Source organism: Filicampus tigris, chromosome 8 (genome assembly GCF_054856515.1).
Source record: "Filicampus tigris isolate MCC_2025a chromosome 8, RoL_Ftig_1.0, whole genome shotgun sequence".
Classification (NCBI taxonomy): Eukaryota; Metazoa; Chordata; class Actinopteri; order Syngnathiformes; family Syngnathidae; genus Filicampus; species Filicampus tigris.
This window is the reverse complement of record NC_141224.1, coordinates 19,971,949-19,980,774: the sequence shown is the minus strand read 5'-3', so window position 1 is coordinate 19,980,774 and position 8,826 is coordinate 19,971,949. Positions and strand designations below refer to the sequence as shown.

The 8,826-nt window shown below is 38.1% G+C and overlaps 1 protein-coding gene across 3 annotated transcripts; it reads left to right on the top strand.

Moving 5' to 3' along the window:
* The first annotated feature begins 381 nt into the window (after nt 1-381).
* Nucleotides 382-8,480, top strand: LOC147144014 (antizyme inhibitor 1-like). 3 transcript variants are annotated; one of them, XM_086039022.1, is made up of 12 exons: nt 382-544; nt 2,578-2,699; nt 3,379-3,600; nt 3,740-3,913; nt 4,310-4,482; nt 5,082-5,216; nt 5,383-5,464; nt 5,889-5,963; nt 6,119-6,284; nt 6,397-6,512; nt 7,358-7,572; nt 7,638-8,480. In XM_086039022.1, the coding sequence occupies exons 3-12, from the start codon at nt 3,499-3,501 to the stop codon at nt 7,750-7,752; spliced, it is 1,353 nt and encodes a 450-aa protein (XP_085895148.1). In that variant the 5' UTR covers nt 382-544; nt 2,578-2,699; nt 3,379-3,498; the 3' UTR covers nt 7,753-8,480. The 3 variants fall into 3 exon arrangements, with proteins under 3 accessions (XP_085895148.1, XP_085895146.1, XP_085895147.1); XM_086039020.1 differs by lacking the exon at nt 382-544 and adding an exon at nt 1,733-1,951; XM_086039021.1 differs by lacking the exon at nt 382-544 and adding an exon at nt 2,379-2,504.
* The last annotated feature ends 346 nt before the right edge of the window (nt 8,481-8,826 follow it).

Genomic DNA, 8,826 nt, shown 5'->3' with positions numbered 1-8,826 from the left:
ATAATATTCCTGATCATTTGAATCAGATGTGTCGAAGGTGGGAAACATCTAAAACATGCAGGATAGTGGCCCCCCAGGACTGGAGTTTGACACCTGAAATTCTATTGAATATACAGTATTATATTGAAAATGTGTAAAAAGTTAAACTCTTAAATTTTCTAAGACACTTAGCTAATAGGCATGGGTACTTGTGTGTGTGCATGTGTCAGACTGAGCCCAAACAGCTCCAGAGAGAACGAAGTCTGTCATGTTCAGCAAGTAGTTAAGCTTTCCTTGGCACCCTCCTCTTGAGGAGGGACATATGCAAATACAAAATGGTGGTCCTTGAAAATACACACTGAGTCGGACCTTTTCATGTTGAGGGATCAGGACCTCAACTGAGATACAACAAATGAGTAATTGATTTTGAATTTGCCCCTCTAACAATGCATACATCCATGTGCTCAGTATTTGTCGGATTTATGCTCTATAATGCTTCATTCTTTCGGACAGCATTTTATCTTCATCTATAAGGCATGGGAAACACAATGAAGACTTGATTCAGGTAATTAGAAAAGTTTACTTTAGAATATTTGAATTTACATTTTACAAGATGGTAATGATTGCTAATACATTGCTAATCCATGAATTACCATTCATTAACCTAAATCTCTCTCTCTCTCTCTCTCTCTCTCTCTCTCTCTCTCTCTCTCACACTGTATATATATATATATATATATATATATATATATATATATATATATATATATATATATATATATATATATATATATATATAATTGCAAGAAATTGCAATTATATATAAAGCATTCATAATGTAAATGTCATAAACATTGTGAATGTTTTACAATATATATAAATCATAAAAGTTTAAATGGTCATTTAACAGGTGGGTGGATGGTTGTAGTGGTAGAAATACTACGTGAGACTCAATGCAGGTAATTAGGTAAGTTTATAATTTTGTGTTTGCATTTTACAAGCTTGCATTTTTTAAAGTCATGAATTGTTTGATAGTTCTTATGCTGATTACACATAATATATACACATAATATATAAACATAATTCCAAATACTTACTACGTTACTAATTATATATATAACATTTACATTCACAATGTTTAAGTGGGTGGGTAGTAGTAGAAATGCTTTGTTAATACATACTGCTGTATATACACCAGTTCCAAGTGTTAATAATCACACTATCAGACACAATGTTCACGGCATCAAGCCCTAAATTAATGCTACTTCAATTTGAAGTATAGCATATTATTTACAAAGGTCGTATTTACAGTCCAATGGAAATACAAAAAACTGTATTATAATTGTCAGTGTAGTAGTAGTAGTAATGTAGTACTAGTAACGCTACTACTCCTACTACTATTATTACTAGTACTAGTACTACTACACTACACTACTACTACTACATTACACTTACACTACACTACTGCTACTACACTACACTACAAGTAGTAGTAGTAGTAATGTAGTACTAGTAACGCTACTACTACTACTACTACTATTACTAGTACTACTACTACTACTACTACTACTACTAGTACTACTGCTAGTACTAGTACTACTATTATTATTATTATTATTATTATTATTATTATTGGTTATTTGTGTAGTTTTTTTTTCTTTTCTTTTCTTTTTTTGCTAGTTCGTTATTGAACATCAAAGGCTGTTGAGGTTTTATTTTTATTTTTTTGACCGGACATGAAACATTGACGTACTTTGACGCTTCCCACTGATATTTCCGCCACGACTGAGGTTAACTGGTCGACACTGATGTGTTATTTTCGCCGACAAAATCTGGCTGGGTTATCATAATCTGTGTCAACCCCAACGCCCATGGCAGTATTTATTTTCTCCTTTAGTAATCCCGCCACTTGTTAAAAATTCCGCCCAAAAGGAAAAAGCGTTCTGTCCCCTCTTTTGGGTTTCCAACCAACGTAAGTAGCTTCGCTTGTCCACAGCTAGCTTGTTAGCATGCGTTTGAATGACCTGGTGATTAACGTCAGCGTGGTTTGCTTGTAACTTCAAAACATAAACATCAAATATGTCGCATAATGCTACAAAGTATATTTCCAATTTGAATGGAGTAATTTTGCTGCACACAATGCAGAACAAGATGTTCAAATTACTGATGCTAAACTGTGGTGCTGCTAACATAATCGATGCTGTTTGAATGTGTCAGTGACCAAATGGTTCTGTTTAGTTCTGGTTGTCTGGTGGTGCGTCATCGTGACTATTACTGTATCAACTATATATTACAGCTCTTTCAAAGCTAATAACGTCGGCCTTGACGTCAGTAAATAGCACGATTAACAAAATATTTAATCCAGTCCCCTCTCTTCCCCCCAAAAACCAAAACAAAACAGCACACATTGGTTTTCACTCTTGCTGTTTGAAACAACCGCACGAATTTGAGCGGTATCTTGGAACTTTGGACTGTTAATTGAGTTTTCATGAATCGCATAAAAAAAATGGATTATGTGTATTCAGGTAAATTATTGTATTTTTGGAGCGAAATGTTACCCTGCCAGGGAGTGACCCTTCCTCATCTGTGTAACTGCAGGTCTATAATAACTATCCAGAGGATCTAGGGGCGGCTCTGTACCGGGAGCAATTTGACTTCAACGCCGAGCCACCTTGGGATCCTAGCTGATAGTGGAAGAGTTCGCCCAAGGACTCATCCATGTAAGTTGTTACACTGCAGAACTTCCAATTTGTATTATTGTTGTTGGGAAACATCTCATGTGTCAAATGTGTGCATTATAATAGACTTGCATCATTTCCCAGCATTGTAGTTATTTTTGAATTGGCAAATCAGATCTATTTTGAGCATTTCTTTAGCAAAAATCTATCTCTTTTTGTTGATATATCCAAATTTCTGTGTGCCTTTTTAGAACTGTAGTTGTTACTGACCAGTTCTAAATGGAAAATTAGGAAACATGATTAAACTGTTAGAAGGCTTCATTAGGTTTTGGTTGATTTAATTTATTTACATACAGATATACATATATATTTGGGGGGTTGACTGTATGTCTGTCGACACTTGTATACAAAAGTATACAACACTTTTATACCAAAGTACACTGTGAATCTTGTATGTACTTATGTAAAATTACCATGTAATTTTATGTTATGTCAAGATCAACCTCTGAGAGCTGGACCAGTTAGATCAGTACCTGCAGTATTTTGGATTTATATTGTAAAGCATGTGAAATATGTGGCCATAACCAAGATTTTCAGAATATGCATCCTACTGAACTCCACTAAACTTGGATCCAAGGAGAAAACTGTAAATCAGTAGGAAACCATCACTGAAGATCCGAAGTAGAAATGTCTCATCATGGCTTTTCCGTTTGTCTTACAGTTTGTTGCATAAGCCTAGGACCCAGGGGCTCGAGAGAGAGAGAGAGAGTAGGAGCGAGCAACATCACTTCGGACTAGCCATATTTTTTATGCCTGTTGGACAAGGAACACGGTTGAGAGGATGAAAGGAATCTCAGACGAACCACATTTTTCAGTGGGCCTTCTGGAAGGCGGCACATCTCTCTGTGATGTGATTGACAATCACATTTATGAACAAACATTGGTAAATGATCTCACTTGAAAAAACATTTATAGAGATTGTGTGTGCATTCGGATTCATGAGTAATTTTTTCAAAAATATTCCTTATTCTGATTTCAGATGACCTTTTTTCTAACTCTAAGTTGCTTTTTTTCTTCCACAGTCTGAGAAGAAAGCCTTCTTTGTTGCAGACCTAGGAGTTATAATGAGACAACATGTTCGCTGGCGAACACACATGGCCCAAATTCGTCCCTTCTATCCTGTCAGGTGCAACAGCAGTCAAGGTGTTATTGAAGTACTGGCTGCTCTTGGCACCGGATTCATATGTAGCAACAAGGTAGTTGGCACCAAAACAATTACACAACAACATGGTAAATCATTGTCACTGTTTTGTTCCATAAATACATGTGACACAATAATGTGCAATCTTTCTTACTGCCGTCGAGCCAAAACCTCTTATGTCACAATTTGGTCAATTTCATGTTTTCTCACATGTCAATGGCTTGCGCTCTTTGGTGATGCAGTGTTAATGGTTGAACAAACGTGCATTTTTTGGGGTTTCCTGAAAAGTGGAGATTTTGTTGTTATAAGGACGCTGACTGACGCCACTGATGTACTTTATCAACTCAGGGCATGAATAATGAATGACTCTCTTGACGAATGATCATTGTTACTTTTTTTGTTTGGATGGCATAAGCTTAAAGAAACATCACTCTGTCTGCTTGCATTTCAGTTTGAACTTCAGCTGGTGCAGAGCCATGGAATTCCCTCAGAAGATGTCATCTATAGTGGAGTTTGTAAACAGGTTTCCCAAATCAAGTTTGCTGCAAAGAATGGTATTGACCTCCTGGTGTGTGATAATGAAGCAGAGCTGCGCAAGATTTCACGCTCCCACCCTAATGCCAGGTAAGTACTATACAAAAAAAAAATGATGAGGATGTACTGGTAATTAGCCAAGTGATATTTGTTCAAATGCCAAAGTATAACTTAAATGTTCTGAGGATAGGTTGAGAGGATATTATCTATTGTAGTATTTCATTGAGAAAGAAAGGCAATTGTAAAGACATATTCAAGTGAATGTGACCAGCCTCCCTTCGAAAAGGGGGTCAGCCTGGTTGATGAGGACATCGGCGTCTGACATGAATGTGGAGGAGTCTGTCAGTACCTTAGATTGCCCCCACTTCATGTCCGGATTCAAAGAAAATAACAAATGTTCTAAGCTTTATTTATAAACATGTGAACATTTGACTGTTTCACAATACTTTGTCCTGTAGCATTTAACTTTACAACACAGGGATTTTCAAGTATAACAACATGCAAAAAATGCATTTACTGATAAATTTATCTTTAGAGTCAGACCATAGAAGTACACTGTTATAGAAGCAATACTATGAGTGAAGTCACTGGCAAAGCAAAATATTTATGCAGCATTCTGCCCGTTAATGTTAAGGTTGATGTGGACAGAAGTTGAACACATCATTGGCAGTTGTTTTCCCTTTGTTTAGGCTTCTCCTTCAGGTGTCAACAGAAGAATCAAGGCAGGACAATGAATTGAGCATGTCATTTGGCTGTTCCCTCAAAGACTGTCGACATCTACTTGAGGGTGCAAAGGAGCTGGGTGTGCAGGTGGTGGGAGTCAGGTGAGTTTTCATCAGAATTCTCAGAATTGTACAACTTTATGTACAGCATACATACCTGTACTGATGAGTTTCTCATTATGATAGCTTTTGCATGCAACAATTTATTTTCCACTCTAATAAATAACAACATTTGATTCTTTAATCATTAACCATCTTTGTCTTTCAGATTCCTAATTTCACACGACTGCAAGGATGACCATGCGTACACTAATATTATCTCTGATGCTCGTTGTGTTTTTGATATGGCGGTAAGTAAAAATCACGATCATAGTTTTGCATTCAAGGGTACGCGAAAAAAAGCAAAGGTGCTAAAATCCAGACGTTTATACCACCAAAGTTTTGTTCCTTGACTATGCGTTGATGAACTTGAACTTATAAGGCTACAGTGTATCTCCAAACATTAGGGGACTCACAATTACTGCAGCCAATTTGTCAATTGAAAAAACACTTTCTGGAAGGACCACACTAACTAACAAGACCAGTGTAGCCAGGAGAATAAGCTTACTCTGCTCTAATTTACCAATTCATGAATGTTGTTTACAGTTAAGGGTTATTGTTGATTACAATGTTCAGGTACTATTGAAAAAAACTTTTTTTTACCATGTATCACAGTCACTTACTGTAGATTTTTTACACTGATTGTGGTTCAACATTTTTACATATTTATTCTAGGAGGAAATGGGTTTCAAAATGAAAATCTTGGACATTGGCGGCTGCTTTGGTGACTCAGACACCCACTTGGAACTGGTTAGTACACTCCATGAGTCCCTTTTTTGTACTACAAATGGAGAAAATAACCTAAGATAACTAAAAATACAACAAACATTCACGACTACAGTCATCTTGATGAAGACTTAATATGATTGTAATATGAAATAATTTATTGCCAATATCTCTTGTAGATCAATCATGCAGTCATGTCTACGGTGGACCAATACTTCCCGCCCCTTAGTGGAGTTAGCATCATTGCGGAGCCAGGCAGCTACTTTGTGTCCTCTGCCTTAACCCTGGCCGTCAACATCATCTCTAAAGAGGTGGTGCTCCGTGACTGCCGAGATCAAGCACACGGTCAGTGGGATTGTACTGGCACCAAATGGAGAAATTTAAACGGAAAGTTGCATGCACAACAGTAATGTAAAAGTATCCATAACATTTTCATTTTAATCTCCCCATCGAGCAGATGATCCATCTCCCAGTGATAAACCGGAGTACCAGTACTACATGAATGAAGGAGTCTATGGATCCTTTGCCTGTAAACTCACTGAAACGGGGATCACTGCCCCCACTGTCCAGATGGTGAGCCTTTTTCGGCTTCAATGTCACCATGTAGCCACATAAATCATTCAGCTCTGTCGCTGTGCCCCAATATGCCAAATGTTATGAAAGACGAAGTGAACAAAACATTTTTTTTTTCAAGAATATGTTCTACGCAGGGACACTAGTTAAAACAAGGCGTTCTGATTAATATTGCGTTTGTGGAATATGAATTAAGCACTGTAATCCACCTGTTTAGCTATCTCAGGGGCGGCCATTTTGTCACTTCTGTCGACCAAAAATGACGTCACAGATGCTCAGGGCTCAGATAATGACCAATCATGGCTTTGCTTCAGAAATCAGGTCAGCTGAACATTGCCAGTCATTCAGCTGTCCCGGTCTTATCCTCACATTATTGCTGTCTTTGTTCAACAACTGTAAACTAGTCTTACTTATCCGCTTCAAGTTGCACTTTCACTTGCACTTCACATTGTTGCTCCTGGTGAAGTCCCAGACGGTGCCCACAGACCGCAATGATTATTTTGTCCATTTGCCCACTTTTACCTGCAGTGTATGCTGTACAGATTTGGCCTTATCTGCATAAACTATTGACTTTAGATGTAATTGCGTTACAATTGCGTGAGAATAGCTCAACACACGTTCGGTATGACCGCAGTATATCTCATATTCTCGTTTAGCAAAAGAATATTTCATTCGTGGTCAGCAACGGAGCTATTTTTCATGTGAGTTCAAACAAACACGCCTGTTTGCTAACATCTGTAATTGGCTGAATGTGCGCGGCCAGAAGTCATGTAAGTTACGCAGAGTGATGAAAGCTATTTGGAATTACAAAGAGATGCTAAACGTTGGTGTTTGTATGCTGGCAGAACACTTGTTCCAAGGGTCCAGTGTTCAACAGCAGCCTGTGGGGACCCTCTGGCGATGACCTGGACCTGGTGATGGAGCAGTGTCTGCTACCCGAGCTCAACATCGGAGATTGGCTCATGTTCAGCCACGCAGGAGCTTACTCTGTCGGCCAGCCTCTTTGCACCTCTGATTCATCCACACCACCTGTATTCTACATTGTCTCCTCTAGGGACTGGTAAGGACTTCACTGGTGTGTCAACAAATGTTTACCATGTGTGATTTGTGTTCATCCTCCACCAGGTATGAGATGCAAGATTTGGGTGTCACCCAAGAGGCAACACTGAAGAATTTCTCGTTGGTCCCCTATTTCTTCAATGCCTGCCTAACAGATGCGGCACTTTCCATCCCAGCTTAGCGGTCACCAGAACTGGTTTCTGTAACTTATTAGTGTTCCAGGCTGTATTTGTTAGAACCGACGTAGGTCATTATGAAACAAAATGGATGACTCCTTGACCATAGAATACTGTTTACACTAATAGTAATTTTAAAATATAATATAAAGTCATTGTCTTCATTGCCAGTGTTGTAGGATGTGTATCTCTTCAGCAATGTATTTAAACCATTTTTTAAGATCTTGTATTTAATTGGTTGTATAGTATATTTTGTGTAAAGAGAACTTGCTCATATTGCATTTAAAAGCAGTGTTTTGGTGTTGAGATTTTGTACATGACAGTGGATTTCCATGTGTTTGATGAAGTTATTAAGAGTGTAATTAGTTTAGTGCACAATTTGCATCAACACTTGTGCTGGCCTGATTGGAAAGGCAGTGATGCGGTGTTAAGTCTGCTCTTTGCTGCCTCACTGACCACTGACGTTCTGGCATGTCATGTCACACAGCAAGCAGGTTTAGTAGAAAAGCATGTAACTACAGATGGAGCAAAGTAAGTGTGGGTGGCTGAATCTGCAAATACGGTATAGGTTATTTATAATGCCAGAAACCTCACTTTGTTTTCATTGTTTTTGCCTAATTGTTAAATATTTAAAATTAATTCGTGTCTAGTTACAGTGTGTATTGTCTTGTTTGAAGCCTGTTAGTAGTTGTAGCTATGCTTGTCAAAATGAATAAAATTGTCAAATCAACAATCCGCCTCACAAAAATCAATTACAGCAACACACATGGACACATTACACTAATAGAAGGTATCCATTCATTTTCTCTACACGATGTCCTCAGCACCATGGATGAGCTGTATCTAAACGAGTTAATTTTGGACTAGAGGGATATACGCCCAGGTCTGGTTGCCACCCTTTTGCAGAGCACATATAAGATGATACAATCACATTTACAGTACACCTAGGGACAGTTTATAACAGTGGTCACCAACCTTTTCAAAGCAGCTACTTCTTGGGCACTAATTAATGCCAAGGGCCACCAGTTTGACACACTCAGGAATATATTTGCTCAGATTACCTTATTCCTCAATTCACG

Coding starts and splice junctions, on each gene's coding strand:
- LOC147144014 (XM_086039022.1), top strand. CDS start 3,499: ATGAAAGGAATCTCAGACGAACCACATTTTTCAGTGGGCCTTCTGGAA. Junction 3,601..3,739: donor ACATTTATGAACAAACATTG/GTAAATGATCTC, acceptor TTTCTTCCACAG/TCTGAGAAGAAAGCCTTCTT. Junction 7,573..7,637: donor ATTGTCTCCTCTAGGGACTG/GTAAGGACTTCA, acceptor ATCCTCCACCAG/GTATGAGATGCAAGATTTGG.